This window comes from Hyperoodon ampullatus, assembly GCF_949752795.1.
Source record: "Hyperoodon ampullatus genome assembly, chromosome: 16".
In the NCBI taxonomy this organism is placed as follows: Eukaryota; Metazoa; Chordata; class Mammalia; order Artiodactyla; family Ziphiidae; genus Hyperoodon; species Hyperoodon ampullatus.
The window spans coordinates 77,182,392-77,205,951 of record NC_136929.1 but is presented as its reverse complement, the minus strand read 5'-3'; the positions used below and the strand labels follow the sequence as shown (position 1 = coordinate 77,205,951).

At 51.7% G+C, this 23,560-nt stretch overlaps 1 protein-coding gene across 1 annotated transcript in view; it reads right to left on the bottom strand.

The window, feature by feature from the left end:
* The window catches only part of LATS2 (large tumor suppressor kinase 2), a gene marked incomplete at its 3' end in the record, with an annotated part of 36,968 nt that extends 18,189 nt beyond the window's left edge, over positions 1 to 18,779 (bottom strand). Inside the window, exon 1 of the mRNA XM_079721695.1 lies at positions 18,382 to 18,779. Coding sequence (XP_079577821.1) covers positions 18,382 to 18,726 — 345 coding nt within the window. The 5' untranslated portion in view covers positions 18,727 to 18,779. The remainder of the gene's footprint in view (positions 1 to 18,381) is intronic.
* Positions 18,780 to 23,560: the final 4,781 nt, after the last annotated feature.

Below are 23,560 nucleotides of genomic sequence, written 5' to 3'. Positions count from 1 at the left end.
CCAAGTGTTGGCTAGGACAGGGAAGACCACACCGCAGAGGCTGAGGACGAGATGCTGACCTGTAAACCACACAGAACACTGTGACAGCATCTGGTAAAGTCAGGGATGCTCACATCCTGTGACCCACAAACCCCACTTCCGGAGAAAGTCCCCACGTGTTCACAGGAAGACACACAGGAGAACACCTGCTGCACTTCTGTCGAGAATGGAAAACTGGAAACAATCTAAACACCCATTAGTGGGATAACGGAGACGTCAGTGGCGGTGAAATGACAGCAATTACAGTGAACGGGAGCCTCGTCCATCAACGTCGACAAGCCTCAGAAACATGATGCAGACGGAAAAAGGAAGCTGCAAAATCATATTATACAGGGGTTTTAAAAAACTTGTAAAACAACACCGCAGATTGGTTACAGAATGCGTCTGAAGCAACAGCACCGAACAGGAATGGGGATGAGGAACCCAGCACGGAGGCACAGAGAAGCTGCTCCGTGTGACACGGCGCTTCTCCCGAAGGTCTCCGGAACAAGGTGGGAGACGGTTGCGTCATTCTCTCTGCTTCTAAAGACGTCTGAAATATTACATCGTCATCAGCCATCACAGGCATGTGTGACAGGAAGGCCAGCCCCGGTGCTGCCTGCCCACGCACGGCCTGTGCCCCTTGTCCACAATCCCGCCTGCTCATCCTGAAGTTCTCGGGGCCAGAAGCTGCGTCCTGCTCACGTCTGTGTCCACGGCTTGGCAGACAGGAACTGCCTGGGCGCTCGGAAAGCGATGAACGAACGGAGGAACAGACGGGCCAAAGCCCAGCCCTTCCTGCCCTGGCGGCCCCACCTTGTGAGGGCGCAGGGGGCGGGAAGAGCGCCGTCCCGCGTGGTCTCCGCCCTGGAGGCTCTCAAGGCGCCGAGTCCCACCCCCCTCCGCACCTGCTCCTGCCTCAAACAGCCCCTCCTGTGGCCCAGCGGGTCCTGTCCAGCAGTGAAAGAGTTAATGAGGGTCCTACCCACTGGCTGTCGCTTACGGGTGACAACGTTCCAACAAGCTGGGTGCCCCAGAATAGACCAAGGTCTATCATCAATTCACTGGAATACGACACTTTGTTTTTTTAGAGAGTGTGTCGGAGAATAAAATGACACGGGGCAATGCTTACGATATACCGTAAAGTAAAACAAGCCAAGCACAAAAAGCGGGTCACAAAAACATACACGGGGCTTCGGCTCATACCTGCTGCATCAGCCGCCAAATCACTCTCATCATTTTCCATCCGTGCTCTGACGCGACAGTCACAGTGGAGGAGGGACCTCAGGACGTTTTGGAATAGAGAAGCCAGAGGGAGAGGGTGAAACGCCCAGGAGCAAGCTGTGAGCCCACCGGGCAGGAGAGGATGAGGACCCAAGGTCCCACCCGGCCCGGCCCTCCCCTCCCCTGGGGACACTGGACCCGAAGCTCCGACCAGAGACTGCAGCACAGAGAGGGGCAGACGGGCAGCACAGGAGTGAGGCAGAGGGTCAAGGGAGCCAGGCCACGGCCCTTCGGCACCGCCACACCTCACGGAGCTGAGGGTCTCCCCTCCCCCGGAGAAGCCAAGCCCGGACGTGGGCAGCAGTGAGCCCGGCCTCCAGCCAGCCACCCTACAGCGCAGCCCCTGCCTTCAGCACTGTGGCCATCACCCCCACGTACAAACAGCCTCCAACACAAGCCAGAGCAAACAAACCCAATAGCACATACGATATGACCTCATTTTGTAAATTAAAAAAAAAAATCACACCAGATACCAACATGTTCACGGTGGCACCTCAGAGCGATGGGGGCCTGACGATCTTCCAGAAACGCAGCCACGTAACCACCAGGTCCTCTGGTGTTGGGACCCACGGCCCCCTTACTTCCTCTCACCTCTTCTTTGGCTGCTGTTTAAAAATGTTTCCTTCTCTCGGCTCTATCGAGACGGGCTTCTAGAGACCGTGCGTGTGTGTCAGCTCCGGCTGCGGGTCAGAACCCGTGTCCTCTCCACCCTCCACGGACACGTGTGACACCACAGCAGGGATGCTCCTCGTTACAGGGAGGCCTGGCTTTCTCCAGCTGGTCACGTGCCCACAGGCAGCAGACTAAACACCAGACGATAACTACACACGTGCTTGGAGGCGCACGATCGTTTTCTCTGAGAAAACAGCTATTTTAACCCACCTTGGGACAGGTCCGTACAATGGGAGGCTCTGCCCTCGGCCAGGAATTTCAAACATCTGGGCTGCTGCAGAGTTAAGAGTTCCAAAGACGACAAGCTTCATCAATACCTGCCGGAGCTCCACTAGGAAATCTTCCAGCCAAACTTTCTACCTAGCAGCGGTCCCACTTTAAAACGATGCTCTTAGAAAATGCCATTAGCACCCCTGTCGGAGAGTCGCACGTACAGGCTGTTGGCAGATTTGTAAAGAAATGAGCAGCAGGAAGGCCTGTGGAGTGAATGTGTGGACAGAGGGCCCTGCATGTGAGCCCCGTCCTGTCCGCCACAATCACCCCGAGAACTGAGTGCCGCCAGCCACGTGTCAGAGATGCAAAAACCGAGAGAGTAAGACGGATTAGCAACTTACCCAAAGCCACAGTGATAGCAAGGACTAGATAGGAAGGAGAGGCACTCAAAGCACTTGTAGCGGGGCTTCCCTGGTGGCGCAGTGGCTGAGAGTCTGCCTGCCGATGCAGGGGACATGGGTTCGAGCCCTGGTCCGGGAAGATCCCACATGCCATGGAGCAACTAAGCCCGTGCGCCACAACTACTGAGCCTGCGCTCTAGAGCCTGCCAGCCACACCTACTGAAGACCACGTGCCACAACTACTGAAGCCCCTGAGCCTAGAGCCTGTGCTCCGCAACAAGAGAAGCCACCGCAACGAGAAGCCCGCGCACCGCAACGAAGAGTAGCCTCCGCTCACCGCAACTAGAGAAAGCCTGTGCACAGCAACGAAGACCCAACACAGTCAAAAATAAACAAACAAACAAAAAAAGCGCTTGTAGCTGTTACAGAGCAACTGGCAGTGCTCGAGTCGGCGGCTTCACGGTCTCGGCTGCAGGGACGCGGGGGTGACAGGGAGGTGCCCCCTCGGGCAGGAAGAGGCCCACACCCGTGGGTCTCACTGCCCACTTCCCACACGCTGCCCGGGCCAGTTAAGCCCCAGCTGCGGTGGCAGGTGAAGCAGGGCTGCTCTGGGGCCTCCAGTGACTCTCACCAGAGCCGTGGCCTCACCACGTCAGTCCCAACTGGACGGGAGCAGTCGCCCTGACTTGATGCCGAAGGATATGCTCATTTCTTAGACTGAGCAGTGGGCTCCAGGGAATACTTATCATTATACCTTATAGAAGCACAAGTCAGTGTTTGCTGATTCCAAAATCCATGCAAAGAGTCTGATTTTCTGTAGACAAGCTCTAAAACAAGCAGGAAAGGTAATGAAAGGCTCTAAGTGACACACGGCCCTGACCTTGTTAAAGGCCGGAACAGAACCCTGTCTTACAGGGGCCCTTCCGTGTTGTGTTGGAATGTTCTTTTTATTTCCTCTCTGGAATGTCCTTGTTCTTGTCCTTCCATTAAATGTCAATAGATCATTTTAAAATTAAACAAGGAAGTGGAACTAAAATGCTAAATATTTAGGGGAAAAAAACACCTAAAATAATTCTAGAAAACTAGAACAGGCGGTGAGGTCTGTAACACAGCTGCCATCACCAAACCTGGTGGAGACAAACTGTCTGCCTGAAACACGCCCGACGCCGAGGCAGCAGCCAGAGGAGGGAGGCCGGAGCCAGAGGAGGGAGGCCGGCAGGTAAACAGTCGCCCGCCCACCTCACCCCGCGTGGGGCTCCAGCGCTGCAGTATGAGTGCCGCGATCCCTCGGCCAGGACTCCTGTGAATGGCTGTTTCTGGAGGAAAACCGTATGCTGGATCCTTTCCTGAAAGTCACCCACCAGGACGGCTTTCTGGCAACTCTCAGGAAGCATGGAGATGCTGAGACCCCCGCGGCATCGCACCCTCCATCCCTGGGTGAGAGGCGTGACTGCCAGCCCAGCAGCGACACGAGCTCTGCCGGCTGCTCTCAGGCTGAAAGTCTAATCTGAGCGACAGGCCAAACATCCCGGGGCCAAGGAAGGAGGAGTGAGACACTCAAAAAAAATAAAAGTTTGCTGAGTAGCTTAACTTTACAGATTCAACCAAATGAAAACTCCTTCCTCAGAAATTGACAAATAACATTCTTTTTCCAGCGGAGCGACCTGACCTGCACTAAGATCGAGTCTGTTTTGTGACAATTAAGTTAGCGCTGCGTCTTGTTTCCCCCCCGGGAAGCAGGTCCAGCAGCCCACCTGCCTCCTCCTCTTCTCGCCTGCCGTGAGCACCTGTGTGGTGCCTGGTACGCAGAGCGGCAGTCCGCACAGTAGCGACCACGGCCGACAGAGGAATCGGACATTTAGAAAAATGAGACCATGTTGTCTTTTTGCTTGAGTTTTTAATTAAATATTTTAAATCTCTCAGAAAACTAAGCTTGTTTGTTTTTTCATTGGCACACTTTCCTGGAGAACAGGAAGCGTGGGTTTTCTTGTGAGTGATGCCGGCTGTGCTGCAGGGGTTGAGGCCGGTGGCCGTTCATCCCTCCCCTTCCAGATAGAACCCACATACGTCAGGTGTCACCTCACACCGGGCAAGAGTGGCCAGCATCAAAAACCTACAAACAGCGGATGCTGCAGAGGGTGTGGAGAAAAGGGAACCCTCCTGCACTGTTGGTGGGAATGTGAATTGATACAGCCAGTATGGAGAACAGTATGGAGGTTCCTTAAAAAGCTAAAAATAGAACTACCATATGACCCAGCAATCCCTACTACTAGGCATATACCCTGAGAAAACCATAATTCAAAAAGAGACATGTACCAAAATGTTCACTGCAGCTCTAGTTACAATAGCCAGGACATGGAAGCAAACTAAGTGCCCATCGACAGATAAATGGATAAAGAAGATGTGGCACATATATACAATGGAATATTACTCAGCCATGAAAAGGAACGAAACTGAGTCATTTGTAGAGATGTGGATGGACCCAGAGTCTGTCATACAGAACGAAGTAAGTCAGAAAGAGAAAAACAAATACCGTATATTAACGCATGTATGTGGAATCTTAGAAACATGGTACAGATGAACCTATTTGCAGGGCACGAATAGAGACACAGACGTAGAGCACGGACTTGTGGACACAGCAGGGAAAGGGGAGGGTGGGATGAACTGGGAGGTTGGGAGTGAGGTAAATACACGACCACGTGTAAACCGGACAGCTAGGGGGAACCTGCTGTAGAGCACAGGGAGCTCGGCTCGGCGCTCTGTGATGACCTAGAGGGGTGGGACGGGGTGGGGGAGGGGAGGTCCAAGAGGGAGGGGATATACATATACATATATATACACACACAGACATAGAGCTGATTCACTTCACTGTACAGCAAAAACTAACACAACATTGTAAAGCAATTCTACTAAAATAAAATAATAACAAAAAATAAAAGAACGTCCCCGGAGCACAACAGCGACTCCGCTGTAACACGGGCAAGCCTGGCAGGCGTCTCCGTCAGCCGCGAGGACCTTGTGGTCCAGGCGCGTCCGGCTCCCCGGTGCGTCAGGGTCGGGACTGCGGGCGCCTCCCGGTCCTGGAGCCGTGGGGAGAGTCCTGAGAGGGGGGTGTCAGGGGAAGGGGCCCCGCGCCCGGCCGGAGAAGTGTTTCCGTCCCCAGGCCCGCGCCCGGACTCGCCGCAGACCGTCCAGACATGGCCACCTGGCCACAAACACCTGCGCACAGACGAGGCACCCGGGCCCAGCTGCACGAGGTCAGCAAGGACCGGCCCCTGCCACCCGGAGGCCACGGGCTTCCCCTCCGCACTGCGCCTCTGGAGCCCAGACCAGCCCCGAGGCGTGTCCTCGGTGCCACGTGGCCCTGGGAGGCGGGCGCGTGGGGCGGTGCGTTCCATTCCGGCCGCCCCTGAAAGTGAGCGGTTTCCAGGACGAAGAGCGTGGAAAGGCGCGGCTGCTGCGCACACCCAGGGTCCCAGAGAGAACAGGCCCTGCTCCGGCTCGGCCTCCAACCCGGCACGGCTCCTCGCTTCCCTCCCGCCCCCGGGAAGCCGGCCCAGGAGGGGAGCTCCCAGGGCCCCGGGCCCCGGTCACAGAGCAGCACCGGGTGCGGACCGGCCGCCCTCTCAGCCCCACGACCGTGAGTGAAAACCTCCACTGGGCGTCCTGTACTTTCGTCCTCGAATCGGAAGAGCTGACCTCACCCAGTGACCCTGCGGTGACCGGGGTGAAGGTAGAGGGTCCGTCCACGTGAGGAGGAAGAGGACAGACACCACGGAGGAGCGGGGACCCGGCCCGGAGCTCCGCGACCCCGACCCCGCCCCCCTCCCAGCCCGGCTCTAAGCAGACCGACCGAGTCAGAGGACGGCTTCTACGGGCTGGTCGGCAAGCAGGGGAGAGACCAGGGGTATCACAGACACAGACACAAGTCACTCCAGATAGGAGTGTTTCCACAGCCTTCACGCACGTGTTTTTGAGAAACTGGAGCTGCTAGAGAGTTACTCGCCCTGATTGAGAACAGAAGAGCCTCACTTTGCTCACAAAGGGATTTTCCAGATACTCTGGCGGTAGAAAAAAGCGTCGAGGCTCTGCTTTCAAAGGAACAATGACTTTTTCTGGGACACATCTATTATCTTCATCATGTATTTTTTAAAAAAGTAATAAAAATTCCCCTTTTTACTCTTCAGTGGGATGCTTTGCCAATGGCTGGCGTTTGGTATTCCCCATTTAGGCAATCTTTTTTTTTTTTTTTTTAATTTTATTGGAGTTGATTTACCATGTTGTGTTAGTGTCAGGTATACAGCAAAGTGATTCAGCTATACATATACATATATCCATTCCTTACAGATTCTTTTCTCATATAGGTTATCACAGCATACTGAGTAGAGTTCCCTGTGCTATACAGTGGGTCCCTGTTGAATGTCTATTTTATATACAGCACTGTGTGTATGTCAATCCCAACCTATTTTATCCCTCTCCCCATGTTTCCCCTTTGGTAACCATAAGATGTTCTTTGATATCTGTAAGACTGTTTCTGTTCTGTAAATAAGTTCATTTGTATCTTTTTAAAAATTAGATTCCACATATAAGCGATATATGTCTTTCTCTTTCTGACTTAACTTCATTTAATATGGTAATATCTAGTTCCATCCATGTTGCTGCAAATGGCATTATTTCATTCTTTTTTATGGTTAATATTCCATTGTATATATGTACCACATCTTCTTTATCCATTCATCTGTCGATGGACATTTAGGTTGTTTCCATGTCTTGCCTATTGTAAACAGTGCTGCACTGAACACAGGGGTGCATATATCTTTTTGAATTATAGTTTTGTCTGGATTTATATCCAGGAGTGGGATTGCTGGATCATATGGTAACTCTATTTTTAGTTTTCTGAGGAACCTCCATACTGTTCTCCATAGTGGCTATATCAATTTACATTCCCACCAACAGTGAGGAGGCTTCCCTTTTCTCCACACCCCCTCCAGCATTTACTGTTTGTAGACTTGCTGATGGCCATTCTGCCTGGTGTGAGGTGATACCTCATTGTAGTTCTGATTTGCATCTCTCTAATAATTAGTGATGTTGAGAACTTTTCATGTACTTTAGGCATCTTTTTTAATTCCTTTTTTTTTTTCTTTCTGTTTTTCCTTTTTTTTTTTTCTTTTTTGGCCGCGTCGCACAGCATGTGGGATCTTAGTTCCCTGACCAGGGATGGAACCTGCGCCACCTGCACTGGAAGCACGGAGTCTTAACCACTGGACCGCCAGGGAAGCCCCCGCGCTTTTTTTTCTTAACATCTCTGGTGCAGTCCCTAAAAGTTCATTATAATTCGAATAAAGAAAATTTTAAACTTAACTGTTTTTCCCCCTTTTTCTTCTAGAGCCAACTTGTCCCAATGCAGGAGTGATAATCCTTTGGGAGTGTTGTGTCATGATAATAACAGTAACCTTGGCAACAACTGATTTTACTACTACCGCTATTTACTTTTTTTTCTTTTTACCGTTTGACCCCTTCACCCATTTCTCCTCCCACCCCACCTGCCTCTGGTGACACGGATCTGTTCTCTGCATCTATGAGCTTGTTTCCTGTTTTGTTTGAGGTTCCACACGTGAGATCACACAGTATCTGTCTTTCTCCATCAGGCTTATCTCACTGAGCAGGTCCACCGCTGCTGTCACAAATGGTAGGGTTTCCTCATTTCCATGGCAGAGGACCATCCCACTGTGTGTGTCCGTCTGACCTTCTCTTTGGAGGTGGAGGAGCACCGGGGTCTGTGCTGCACCGGCTCGGAGGAGCGAGTGGGTGCTCACTCGGGGCGCTGTCCTGGGGCTGGACACCTCCCCACCCCACGCTGGCGCCAGGATTCAGCTTCCCTAGATAACTTGTTCCTGCATCAGCACTGAACCAGGGCTGGAGCACAGGGCTCAGGGGCCATCCCAAAGCCCCGGGACTGGTGTCCACATGAGGGACAAGAACTGGCTTCTACTTTTCAAGGGAAGTGAAAAACCCAAATTATAATGTGAAACCTCCTGATTTTTAAAAAGCGGCAACAGACTTTTTAAAAAATGGGTAAGACACCATGTGGGGCAGAATAAAACACAACTGCCCAAGAAATAAAGCGTTAGGGTCCAGTCTGCGAGCCCTGCGTCGCACAGCCTGGGCTCGCGCGGTGCCCGCGGTGGGGACCGGGTTCACTCAGGATCAGCTGCTCACCCGATAGCGCCTGCAGGCGGGGAGCCTGCGACCCTCAACAAGAACACTGGGCTCCTGAGTTGTGAAATGGAGGACCGACAGTGAAACAAGATCTGAGGGCTCCAAAAGGATGGGAGAGAGGTCCAGTTAATGACACATTCTGTGCTACTGGCTACGAGAAAAAGAATCGGGGGACTTTGGAAAAAACAAAGCAAGTATCTTGGCATCCTGTGGGGGTGCCACAGCGAGTTACAGACCTGCACAGAGAAAAGTTCAATATTCAACTGTGAAAAAACATGAACGGACTTAAACACAAGAAGAAAAAGAACCAGTATATGGAAAGAAGCAGCAATTCATGGAATGATAAACCTAAAGCCTTTAGTAAAAATCAAAAAGTTGTTTTCTTGTAAAATACATACATATTGGACTTTCCTGGTGGTGCAGTGGTTAAGAATCCACTTGCCAATGCAGGGGCGCAGGTTCGAGCCCTGGTCCGGGAAGATCCCACATGACGCGGAGCAACTAAGCCCATGCGCCACAACTACTGAGCCTGCGCTCTAGAGCCGGCGAGCCACAACTACTGAGCATGTGTGCCACAACTACTGAAGCCCGCGTGCCTAGAGCCCGTGCTCTACAACAAGAGAAGCCACCACAATGAGAAGCCTGCGCACCGCAATGCAGAGTAGCACCTGCTCACCGCATCTAGAGAAAACCCGTGAGCAGCAACGAAGACCCAACGAGGACTGAATAAATAAATAAACAAATAAATAAATAAACACACACACACACGACTGAAGGTGCTTATCTATCAAAATATTGATGTTAAAAACGTAATCTTATCAGTGGCTGTCTTTCAGAGGTAAGATTTTCAGCTGCTTTCATTTTCATCTACAATGTCTAGAATGTTCTATAACGAACATAAATTACGATTTTGAAAACAATACACCTATAGTAGTCATGAAATTATGAGTTGCCCTTTCCAAGCTGGTTGACATTTCTAGTGCACGAGGTCTGGGCAGGGAGTGAGTGAGGGTTTGACCGCCTTCACTGGCACAACTGACCACTGCCCGACAGAGAGCTAATGCGGGCCACAGAGGGACTTTCATTTTCCTGTAGCCGCATTTAAGAAGAAAAAGGTAAAGGTGGAATTAGTGTTAATACGTTATTTACCCCCATATATCTCTTTCAAGTGCAATCAATATTAAAGGTACAGAGATATCTTACATTCTCTTTTTTGCACGAAGTCCTCCCAATCAGGCGTGTATCAGGCTCAGCGCAGACTTCAACTCAGACGAGCCGCCTGGGTCAGCGCAGGTGTCCCCCACGGGCAGTAAGGGCCTGGGAGCCTCCGCCGGGCCCACCGAGCGCCCACTGCAGAACCCGGCAGGCTGCAGCTGCCCACTGACTGGCCGTCTCATTCTGTTTTGCTTTTTGATTCCTGGATTTTTATTTATTTAACAGGTTATTATCAACTACGTCAGTATTCCTTTACGTCTAAGCTACTATTTACTACTGCCAGTGAGTTCTGCACGGTTAATGAACTAGAATTCAAGTACACTGACCGAGAAGTTTCTGTTGGTGTCCCGGGGCCAGCACGGGCGCACCTGCGGAACACCATGCAAGGCATCTTCAGAGGGAAGGTGCTCAAGCTGGTGGCACCTTCTTGTTCAGCAAGTGCCTTTCAGCACCTCCCCAGACGCAGGGTCATTCAGGTGTTCAGCTCTGTCCATGACGCGAGGCACAGCAGCCTGAAACCCTGTCTGGTTTTTATTGGCTTGGGATCAAAACTACTGACCTACCCAATTTGGGCCTCGACTGTCCCCGTCAGCATCTAGAATCACTACATGTGAGTGGCCAGCTGATTCACGGAGGGCGGGGCCTCCCCCCCGCAGCACGGAGGAAGGACCCCCGCACGATGCTCCAGGCTGGAGGGACGCGGAGCTGCGTGTCCTGCATCCTACCGATCCTCGTCTGCCGCTCCATCGACCATGGGAGAGCCAGGTGAAGGCTTCCACGTGCGACCATGGATTTGTCTACTGCTCCTTTTAGCTCCCGCGTGGCACACCTCACCCCACAGAGCCTGAAGCTTTGTCTTCAGGTGTGTTCTCCCTGGTACATCATCCTGACGTACTGGCCCTTTTATTATTGTGCCCCTCTGTCTCAAGTAACCCTCACTCACTCAGGGTACTGTCTGATTTCAACGTCGCCACCGCATCTACTTTATGTTTACGGTTTGCAGGGCAGACATTTCCCCCAGACTTTGGCTTTCAGTCTCTTTGTGTCCTTGTCCTTGTAACAGGTGTGCCTTGTAGACGGGACAGAGGTGGATCTTGCTTTTTTATTGTGTGACAGTCTCTGCCTTTTGATTGGGGGGCTTAATCCCTTTACACAGCGAGTGTCATGATCACTATGGCTTCACTTAGGTCTGCATTCCTGCCCACGCATCTGGCTTTCACTCCGCCACTCCGCCCTCCCCGGCTCCTTCCGCGCTAAGCAAACGCTGCTTTAGTCGTTCGCTTGAATTCCTCACTGACTCTGCAGATCTGTCTCCTCCAACTGCATTTTAGTGACGGCTCTAAAGGCTGCAACATGCATTTTTAACGTACCACAACCTACCTAAATGTTGATTTCTAATTGTGTCAGGAAAAATATAGGACCCTTGCTACAGCTGACCCGGAGCAATGGGGGTTGGTTAGGGGTTTCAACTGCCCACACAGCCGAGAACCCGTGTACAGCTGTACAGTCGGCCGTCCGCACTCGTGATTCCATGTCCGTGGATTCAACCTACCACAGAGTGCGTGGGACACACGTGCTGAAGAAAATCTGTGGATAAGTGGCCCCGTGAAGTTCAAACCCAAGTCGTTCAAGGGTCAGTGGTATCTCCACTTAAGCCCCACCCCCGGTGCGCGAGCCGCGACAAAGCGAAGCCTCGTTTTACTGAGATCTGCCTGTACCTGAACGTTTTCACCGAATTCGGGAAGTTTTCGGCCATTACTGCTTCAGATGTTTTTCTGTCCTTTCCTCCTTCAGGGATTCCAGTTCACACACGTCACACATCCTGGACCCCTCGTTACCGTGCCACAGGCCGCTGAGATTCTGTTTACTTCTCTTCAATCTTTTCTCTGTTTTTTGCTTGTGTGATGTCCACTGATCCATATTTAATTTCACCGATTCCTTCTACTGTTGTGGGTTCTCAGCTAATTCACCTGTGAAACATGCCAGGTGGGCCAGCGAATCCCTAAGACCCTGTGTAATCCACCACGGTTGCCTGGGGGGTCCTGATGGAAACGGGGATTCAGGGAAGGGAGAACGCGGCTCACGCGGGAACCCACTGCCCAAGGAGGCCACACAATGGACCACGGAAGAAGCGGGCTTTGGCGGGGTGGGATGCAGCGGGGCTGCCGGGGAGGCCCCAGCGGGAAGACGGACAGTGCGGGCGGGGCAGTTACTCGGCCTGGAGGCCGCCGGCGTGTAAGGAGGGGGATACGGCCGGGGCAGGCGGGTGTGCCTGGCAACGAGAGAAAGGACAGGGTCGGATGAGGAAGCGCAGTGGCTCCCAAGGGGGTGGCTGCGGCCGCGTTTCAGGAAAAGGCCACCGGGAGGAATGCGGGTCGGGGGCCTTCTCAGGATTATCTAGGGTAGGGCAGGGTGTTAGCACGGAAAAGACAGAGATGTGAAAGCTACTTGGGAGGCAAACATAGCAGGCATCGGGGAAAGTGTTCATTAAACAATGACTGAAGGAGCGGCTCTGGTCAGGGACGATCCGAGACAGATCTCACTCATTGCTGGAAGGGTTGAAAGCGTAAGTGCAACTTAAACACTTCTCAAGAAATGTGGCGATCCAAATAAAAACTATAAAAAGGCTCTTATCACTTGCCCTAGTAATTCCATTTCTAAAATTTATTCCCAGGAAATCAGTGAAATCCGTTATGATTCCCACAGAAGGCTGTTCATCGCCAGCGCTGAGCTGCTCAGACGAGGAGGCCGCGAGCCCCGCGTGGTTTGATGCCATGTCAGCCCGGGCACGAGCCCGAAACTCCGCCCCTCGCGGTGGCCAGGCCTCGCTGCAGCCCACCGGTACCTCCTGCTTCCCTCTCCCCTGCCTGGTCACTGGAGCTCCTAACACTTCCGACGTGGTGCTGTCCAACTCAAATAGATTTTTGCTCAAACAAACTCTTAAAATGTTTAATATGCCTCGGTTTACCTTTTAACACCAGTTATTTACAATAAATCACAGAACATCTGTTTGAACAATGGAATATAACACAGATGTTACAAACAAGAATGTGTATGATGAAACCTTTATCTCTTCACTTCTGAGGGTTTGCACAGTTTTAGGGCCTAGAGGATGGTGATCAGAACAAAGCCACTGCTTCACAGGTCTGAAACCTGAAGGGAGAGATGGTTACTGAACAAAATACACAACTACACACATAGAAACAAATTCTGATAAAAGCCACGGAGGGAACTTCCACTGTAATGAAAGAACAAAAACAGGGGGTTCCAGTTTAGACCGGGGATCAGAAAAGGCTTTTCTGAATCCATGACACTAAGACAAGCCTCCAAAGAGGAGAGGGCGTCACCCAGGCAAGGGGCGGCTGGAGTTGGGAAGCCTGAGAAGAGGCCACACAGCCGGCGGGGCCAGGGTGCCGACCGCGGGAAAGGGCGGGACCTGAGGCTAAGAACTCGTCCCCAGCACAGTGGGAAGGTTTCCGGAGGGAAAGGACAGGATCCTTCCTTTCCAGAGTGACCGCTCGGAGGGTTCTGTGCAGGGAACAGATGGGGACAGGAGCCTGTGGTCCCCGGCCTGGCGGGAGAGCTGAGTGGGAAGGTGAGCAGGGAGAGAGTCAACGCGTATATTTCTGCAACAGAAGAACTGGGATCATATCGTACGTGCTGTTTTGTGATCAGCCTGTTTCTACCTGTCACCCTGGGCTCATCGCTCCTTGATAACTTCCCTTAATTTCCTTTAACTAGAAATAAAATGTGGCCACTTTTATACCAAAATGTTCAGAGTGGTCATATCTGGGCTGATATAATTGCAGGCAATTTTTATTTTCTCTTTATACTTTTCTGTATTTTCCAAAAGTGCACAATGAACGCACGCTACTTTAATAACCTGGGGAAGCCTGGGGGAAGGTACGACACAAAGGTATGATTTGCTTGTGTCTTGTGAAAGTAACTCTAAATCCTATTTAGAAAGGTATAGTTTATCTTTTGGCAGGGCTGAAATTAATTTGAAAATCAAAAAAAAGAAAAAAAAAGAGGGGGAAAAGGCAAAGGCTGCTACACCCACAGTCATTGTTAAGACAGTTTCCTGTTACAGGACTGACATTCCTCAACTCAAGTGTTTCTTTTTTCCTCCTGCTCTTATTAATATTTCAGGGCAGTGACAACCCTGAACACTAGTCCCCTTTCCAGAGGAAGAGGAGGAAACATACGAGTCACCTGAATCCCTGCATCTCTCTCGTAAGCAAAACCCCGGCCTTAGAGTGAGACCACCCGAGGCCACCTGTCACCAGGATGAAGGGATGGCAGCCTCGCATCGGCGCCCCTCAGGGTCACCCCCTGGCCCTTTCCTGATAACGGACAGCAAAGCGGAGCTGTGCTTCTGTCTGTTCCAGTGCCTGAGACTTGAGGGACAGTTTAGTGGACCAGCGCCCGGAATCCTCTCTGCAAAGCTTGCGTTTCCCACCATCACTGCTACTGCCGAATGAGGGGCACAGCCCCATGTCCACGCGGGGCCTCCAGGGCACAGGGGGGGTGCACTCGTGGGTCCAGCCCCGAGAGGGGTGGCCAACCATGGGCCTACGAGTTAGAAATGATGGACCCCGGGACTCTCCTGCAGGTCCAGTGGTTAAGACTGCGTGCTTCCAGTGCAGGGAACAGGGGTTCGATCCCTGGTCGGGGAAGTTCCACATACCATGCAGTGCAGCCAAAAAGAAAAAAAGAAGAAACAACGGAGCCTGGAGGTCTGACCAGGGTCGGCTCAAACCCGGAGGCAAGAACCAGGGTTCCTGCAGGAGGAGAGCTGATCTGACGGGGACGAGGGGAGATGGCATCACCGCCGACACAGTGTGACACGTCCACAGAGCCCTGGCGTGAGCTTGTCCGGAGGAAGGGGGGCTGGGCAAGCGCGGCCGGGGGAGGAGGGGGGAGAGACGAGGGGCCGAGTCGCTGAGGAGGAAAAGCCCCTCCGCGGGCACCGCTGGCCTCCGTCCGCTCGAGCATGTGTGACAGGGACGTGCGACCACGCTTGCCGCGGCGGGGGGAGCCTGAGTCACTGGGGTCGCAACTGGGACCCTCTCTGACTGCTGCCACGCGGTCTCAGAACAGTGCGGGGACACACGGTCGCAGCCACCACCAGGGCCTGTCCTTCCGCTGTGACAGCAGCACACCCAGTGCCGCGGCCTCTGCAAAAGGACCTGGGTCAAGGAGCACCCTGTATGATGGGCTGAGAAACGTGATTCTTCGGCCCTTTTTCGCTTGAGGATGCCAAGAATTCTCTCCCTTTTCCTACTGACCAAATCACCCCAGCCTACTTGGTGCTGTGCTCGGGTCCCTGACCACTGGCTTTCTTCCTCAGGCCGAGTTGGGCACAATAAATCGATTTGTTTGTTTACATTTCTTCCTACCTGCATTTAGTTAAAGATTTTAATCACTTAAACACATACAATAAAGTGAGGAAAACTGGATTAAGTCAGGATTAGGAAAATTATACCAACAGAGAAATTCGGGGCCAGGGGAACATAGCCGCGCCAGGCCACAGCCCTGGACTCAGCACCGCCCACGGCAGAGCAAGGACGGAGGCCGGGGAGGGTCAGGACACAGGTCATCCACAGGGAAAAAGCACGAACCAGTCCCAGGACTCCCGTCTGAAAGACATTCCTCACCTGAGTCCCCCTCTGGGGACACACCGTGATGGAATGTCCAGCTGCTCTAAGGGCCCAGGAGCCATGGGCATCCTTGCTCTCCCAAGGCCCCCACACAGACTCTGGGCAGCCCCAAGGGCTGCAGGCCCGTCCGGAGGGCGCCCTACCTGCGCTAACCCGCCACGATGCGGCAGGAGAGTGCAAATCAGTGCTTCCGAGAAGCTGCAATGTCACACACACTAACCTTGCTGCAAAACTGAATTAGCCGTTTTTAAAACTGTCTCAGGAAGAAAAAGAGAGAACACCTGGTAATATGGTCGTTTGGAACCATAAAGATTTAAAGTGAAACTAAATTTTATAAGAAAGATAAAGTCAAAGCTAAATTTAAATCATCACTTGTGCTAATAAGAGACTACCCAATGAAACAAAACGGATGCTCATAATCAAAAACATCTTTCCAATTCCTTAAATCTATATTTAAAGAACAGCTCCTTCCTTAAGAAATATTAACCTATTGGCCTCTTTGTTTTCCCTATAGAAATTTTCATAAGTCTTTAGTGATTTATGTGCAAAAGATTTATGAACATTACATCGTTTGACATAGACATTATACCATTATGCAGTGAACAGTCTTTTACTTTTTTCCAGGAACTGAATCAGAGTCCCAATAAAATGTGGGAAAAAATGTGTGTGCGCATGCAATAGATAAAACACTGCATATAAAAGTGTGTTACCACCAACAAGGACCTATAAGACCTTGGGAAAACTGGGAGTTTATTGCCATTCTTATAGGGTTAAAATGGCATTTAAACTCAAAATATAAGAAAACAAAACTGAACCTAAATTAAAAGGCAATACAACAGGAGACAAGGGGAAAAGCTGCACCAACAGGAATTCTCTGTACCTGTTACACGGGAATTCTAATCTCCTGCTTTATCCAAGACTCACAACTCTAGAGGTACTGCTGAGCTTTTTCTCACATTATTTGGGTTCCCATAATGACTTTCCAACCAGAATTCTCTGAAAGCAAATGTACCCTCTAACCAGGCCAGAAAAAGTCTGAGTTGGAGGGTCAGAGCGCAGGCAGAGTTGTTTTAAGTCATAAAGTAACACTATACACCAAACTGACGGATTATTTCAGGAGCATTAAAAGGGTAAAGTGTCTTTTCTACTAGCAATTAACATAAATTAAATGTTGATGGGAACTTATGGGTGTCCCGATCCTTAATTTTATCATATTTGTGTTTTACTATAAACGGCACCAGCTTCATGATTTTTTGCACTGTAATTATCACGAATGGATTTTACCACAATGAGATCCCACCTGTATTCTGGATCATTTGCCTCATTTGTTTGTTTTTATCATGACCGCAAGAACAGCGGCTCTGATTACCTCTTTTGTTTGCAAGGGATTTACACAAGGTTTTCAGCTTTGTTATTGGGCTGAGTATCTGCAATCTCACCCACTATTTCCCTGGGACAGCTCCATCCTATCTTCAAAAGCATCAAGTTCTGTGGGTCAGGGGACAGCTTCATATTTTCACAGAGAGAAAGGCCATGGCTGTGTTGTCAGCTCGCACTGCTAACCCTCTGCACCCACTATTCACAGCCTGGGCTTCAAGAAAGCAGCTAGTTACCCAGGTCAACCCCAGCACATCCCGGAGGGTCAAGGAAGCCCCACAAACAGCGCCACTAGTTTCCCAAACAGATCATCTGAGAAATGTAAGTTCTCCGGTAAGAAACTGTAAGAGGGCTGAGGTAGCTTTTGGAAATAAAAGAGGGCGTTGTTTCTCTTTCCTCCCAGTTCCCGTGACTGTGAGGCCAGGAGTACGTAGTTAGGCTGTTTCTAAGAAACTAGAGGTGCCCAAGCCATCCTGATGTGCTCTGCGCATGAAATCCTACTCAGTTTGCAAGGCGGCAGATGTGCCTGGTCTATTTCCACGTTCATGCAGCTCTGACTTTCACACGACAGGTGGTGATACAGCGCTTGCTTTCAGAAGCCATTTCATAAGACAGTTACATGTCACGGACACGTTTTTACCTGGTTGGACATGAGCTCCATTTTACACGGTCCTGCCCCTTGGTTCGGACTTTATTCAGCTACGTGAACAGCACAAGATCGTAAACGCACGGCCCCGTGTGTGTTTCTGGGTAACTGATGTCTCCTCCATTAACTGGCCTTTATTCTTAAGCAGTGAGAAGTCAGACTGTGTTGTCACCACCTTGATGATCTCTCAAGCTTTTTATTTTCTAGTCTTTCTCATTCCCTTAATATAGTTACGTCTCCTCTGATAGCATAGATGCTACCTTTTAAAACAGGAGAAAACAGAGGCAAAGAGCCGACTCATGTTAACCAACCTTCCCCTTAGCTGAGTTAGAAAATGCACAAACCAAACACCAGTTCAAAGAAGCCAGTCTCTTCCCCATGACAGCTCAGAATAAGCCAAATAAACCCCAAGGAGAGGGCTACGTGGGAAAGCCTTCCCATCCTCACAGGGACAGGACAGAAAGTGCACGTGACACAGCTTCAGGAGAGTTGAGAAATCTCTGGATCTTGCCTGAAAAGGAAAGCAGCTAACAAGATGGTTTTGGAGAGAAGGTGGAAAACAGTGCAATGGGACGCAGAAAGGGCCTCGGGTTTGTAGCCTAGAAACCCCTCTCCAGGGACCTCGCTGGTCTCCTCTGCACCCCAGATGGGCAGCCTCCCGGGAGCGTCCACCCACCTGGTCACAGCCCGCGTCCACCAGTTCCTGCAGCATTTGTCGGTTTACTTCTGCGGCGGCCGAAGGGCCCGATTCATTAGCAAAGGGCAGCAAGGAGTATCTGATTTCTCTCAGGGCTTTCTGGTAAGGCCCGAACTTCGGGGCTGTCCTCATCTGCTGCTGCTGCTGCCTGGCCGCGTCCTTGCCCCCCAGGGCCTTGGCATCCAGGGCGGCATCAGTGCCCGGCCCCGCGGGCGGCCCCGGGGCGGGGGTCTTGGGTGGCTGCTTCAGCCCCTCGCGGATCTCCTGCAGCCGCTGCCGGCTGTTCCCAGAGTAGGTCGTGGCGGGAAAAGTCTTCGGCCGCATGGTTAGTCCAGTTTCCTTTGACCATAAATACAATCTTCTTAAAGTGTCTATTAGTTAAAACGAAAACGAAACCATCAACAGTATCAGTTAGTTGTAAACACACTTTCACAACAAGGTTGTTTTGAAAATGTTCTTTCCTTCCATTTTTGTAGTTCCTGCAGAGAACCGACCGTTTTCCAGAGGCTTCATTTTGAAGATCATCTCTACCTGAAAAGGAAAACGAGAGGTGCTCAGAAATGGACAATGATCCTGAAAATATTCCACTTGGAAAGCTAAAGAAAGAACACACCACCTCTCAGAAAAGATAAAGACACGGTTCAACTCTGCTTAGAGCCCGTGACAGGCAGGGCCACCCCAGGCGTCTCCTGTAACATGGAACCTGCAATGACATTCCGCTCCGGAAGCCAACACTTTCTTATAAATACTCAATCTGGGGCAAGAACAACAGTAGTAACAACCGACAGCTCAGTTAAAGTTCTCCTGTGTAACATGACCTCACTTGGAAATCCACAGCTCGAGGGGTCAGCGGCTGGTCCACACCACGTCCCGCATCCCCACAGCTTGACTAACCAGCCTCTCCACTCACCTCAACCGGGGGTCCTTCCACCTCTTGGGAACTCTTTCTTATAAAACCCTCCCAAACCTCCTGAAAGAAACCACAGCCTGTCACGCTGGAGGTTCACACAATGTGTTATGAGACTTTGAGGGTCACGACTCCTCTGGTTTTTTTAATAAAGTGGTCAACTTCTTACCGGCATTTTGACCTAAATACTAAAATAAGAATGTCTCGAGGCTTCCCTGGTGGCACAGTGATTAAGAATCCACCTACCAGTGCAGGGGACACGGGTTTGAGTCCTGGTCTGGGAAGATCCCACATGCCGCGGAGCAGCTAAGCCCGTGCGCCACAACTACTGAGCCCACACGCCTAGAGCCCGTGCTCCTTAACAAGAGAAGCCACCGCAATGAGAAGCCCGCGCACCGCAACGAAGAGCAGCCCCCACTCACCGCAGCTAGAGAAAGCCCGCGCGCAGCAACAAAGACCCAACACAGCCATAAATAAATAAATAATAATAAAAATAAAATGAGAATGTCTCGCTTGTGGAAACTGACACTTGCATGGAGGGGTCTGGTAACAGCATGTGGGTGGTCACGCGGTGACCACAGTAACAAGGGCTGTGTAGATGCAAGTTGTCTGCATGCGGCACTCACCCCTCAGCAGGGAAGCAGCCTCTCTGTACAGAACTCGCTGTCACGAGGGCACTTCCCACAATGCTTATACCTGCTGCCGGCTAACTCACTGAGCGCTGCCATGCTGGCAGTCAGAAGGCGAGCCCAGCCCTGACACTGCCTGGCAGCACCTGGCTCAGGGGCTCAGGGCTGCGTAGCCTGGGACAGGTGAGGTCACCTCCCTCCCCTCCGCCCAACAGGTGGCAGCAGCGGGTGAGCACAGAGTGAGGCTCAGCGTCCCGTGGTCACTGCCGCTCTGTCCTGAGCTGTCCTGCCCTGGAGGTAGCCCACGTGGCCATGACCACAGAACCCAGTGAGCAGACAGTGAAGGACAATCACTTTGAGTTTTAATGAACAAAGGAAAACTGATCCCTTCTTGGAGCATCCTTTAAAAGGCGAGGAGCACAGGGGTCTGGACTTCTTTCAGTGAGGAACTTAGAAACTGTAAAATGGAACTATGCTTCACAGCCTTTTTCACCCCTTTTTCCCCGCTGGGGTGGGGAGATAGCTAATGTTTATCCAGTATTTACTAAGCGCCAGGCTCTGTTCTAAGCATTTCATGTGAATTAGCTTACATAGATCTATTACATTACCATACACAACAGTAAATCTGAAAACATGACATAAAATTACTATTCCTTTCTTAGAGATGGGAAGATGGAAGGTCTCAAAAGGTTTTACCTGTCCCCTTTTCTCACTGTAACTATAAGAAGATTCTATTTAGAAAGTAAGAAGCAGGCTACATAAAATTTTCAACATGAAATTCGTATTTTTAAACACAACATCTAGGGGCTTCCCTGGTGGCGCAGTGGTTGAGAGTCTGCCTGCTGATGCAGGGGACACGGGTTCGTGCCCCGGTCTGGGAAGATCCCACATGCCGCGGAGCAACTGGGCCCGTGAGCCAAAATTACTGAGCCTGCGCGTCTGGAGCCTGTGCTCCGCAACAAGAGAGGCCACGATAGTGAGAGGCCCGCGCACCGCGATGAAGAGTGGCCCCCGCTCTCCACAACTAGAGAAAGCCCTCGCACAGAAACAAAGACCCAACACAGCCAAAAATAAATAAATAAATAAACACAACATCTAATACGTTAAAGTCGCTGAAATGCCCTGAGTACGCGATAGTGACCCACTGGCTGAGACACAGCTGAGGCTCCCGGGCCGTGGACCCGAGCCCAGAGCCCTGCTGCACTGGTGTAATATGGGGCACACTGCACCTACACTCATTCTCAGTGACCTCGTGGTCTAAGCATCTGTTCTGAAACACCTAACTGTCTAAAACCACAAGTTCACATTCCAACAAAAATGAACAGATTCTCAAGGAGCTGCTGAGCACGTCTGGAGTCTGAGACCAGACGGGAGCTGTACCTTTTCCTACGATCTTCACACAAACCACTCTGTTTCCAATCTTTAGTTCTCTTCCCTTCCTTTGAAAATGGAAATACAGAAGTCATAAATCATACTGTCCTCGCAATAAATAACCGATGTGAAGGAGGGGCCTGACAACACGCAGGGAGGGTCCTTCCGGAACCCCTCCCCAACCCATCCCCCCTGCAAACGGTCACAGCGCAGAGACAGGAGCGGGTGAGGGAGGCAGATAAACTGCTCCAAAGAAAGAGACGCCCAAGAGGAGAGAGAGAATCATCTGACAAATGGGAGAATAAAGGAGAAAGGCAGCAGCAGCTCCGGAGTGGAGAGAACTAAACCTCTGTGCAGGGAAGGCTGGAATTCCAGCCCAGGGAACAGCATATGCAAAGGAGCTGAGGAATGCGCCGCCCACAGGTTCCTCCACCAGCTTGAGGGCCGCGGAGAGGCCTTTCCTCGAGTCTGGAGGGATGGTGCTTGGGAGGCGCCCAGGGGCTTGATGGGGAGGACCTTCCAGATCACGGCCACGTCTGGACTCCACGGGGAGCCACCGTCTGCGGCCGAGCTAAGAAGTGACACAGCCAAGCGCCCTTTAGAGAGTTAAGTCAGGAAGCCAACTGGACAGAGGGCTGGGAGGGACAAAGCTGGGACAGTCCAGGTGGACGACAGGGGCCTAGGTGAGAAGCAGCAACACCCCCGGTGGACAGGGACAGCTAGGCGGGTGAGCGGCAGTCCTCAGAGCAGCAGCAGGCTGTGATGGGCCTCAGGCCGCTGCCAGGCGACACAGGCAGGACAAGCAAAGCGGCTCTCCACTCGGCCCCTGGAGATGGTCCACGGAGAAGGAAAAAGAGCTGTAAGAAGGTCAAAGCCAGGACACAGGGCCGGCCTCCCTGCCTGGCCACGGAAGCAGAGAGAAGGGTGTGGGGCCGCGAGGAGGATTCTGAGTAAATTCCCTGGGAGTTACTCTAAAAGGGAGAAGCACTGAAAGCTGTGACCCACAGCAGAGGGTCTTCCCGCCCACCCAACCACGGAGACCCTGCGGGCCACCCACAGCCCCCCAGAGCACTGTCAAGTGTGCCCGCCTTCCTCCTGAATCACCTGAACTGTAAGCACCACGAGGGCTGGGGCTCCCCCACCCGCTGCCCGGAAGCGTCTGAGTCTGTCCCCGCGATCCTGGACTGGGGGTAAAACCTGCCCCACGGCGCTCTCGGGAGAACACGCAGCACGGGCTGTGGACGGGGACGGCCCTCGGAAAACACAGTGCCCTTTCTCTGAGGTTTCAGACACAGTGTTCCTGACATTTACACAAAACTCCTATAAAAAGTCGCACGACTGCGGTGTATTACTCGGCCAGAAAAAGGAATGAAGTTCTCGCACCTGCTACGACGTGGATGAACCCTGAGGACATTACGCTGCGTGACATGAGCCAGACACCGAAGGATGAACAGTGTGTGATCCACTCCTACGGGGCAAATCCAGAGAGACACGGAAGACTGGAGTCACCAGGGGCTGGCGGAGGGGGAGTTGTTGTTTCATGGGTACAGAGTTTGTGTCTGGGACGATGAAAAAGCTTGTAATATAGACTGTGGTGCTGACTGCAGTGACAGTGTTCATGTATTTAATGCCTCTGAACTGCACACTTAGGAATGGTTACAATGATGAGCGTTATGCAAAGTCATCTAACTGTTCACATCCAGCTAGTGTTTGATCGCGTCCCCTCACTAAACACAGCTACACGAGGAAAGGCCGGACCTCAGAACTGGGTGCTGGCAGTGGACAAACTCTCCTCGCAGGAGGTCTGAACCTCGTGCCCCTCCGCACTCCACCCGGACACTGAAACACACAACGGGGAGGGGCTTCCCAGAGCCATGCGCCTGCAAATACTGGGGGTTTAAGTGCCCATGTGTCCCACAAACATTCCAATTATAAAGCCAAGCAGCGCGGGAGAGACTAGACATTTCTGTGTCGACATCTGTGTTTCTACCCAAGCTAAGAAATACCAGGTGGAGGTACCCCCAAACAGAAACTGGATCAGACGTCCTGGTTTCTTTTCTTTTTTCCCCCTCAACATTTCATTATGAAAATTTTCAAACATACTGGAAAGCTGGAAGAGTTATTCAGTGATACCTCCTAAAGCCGCGCCTGGGAAAGCTCCTGTGTGCAGGGCCGGGCGGGACCCACCCCCTTCTCATCACCTTCCCACCTCGGTCTCCTGGGCATACCTGGCTCCCTAGGTGAGGACGTA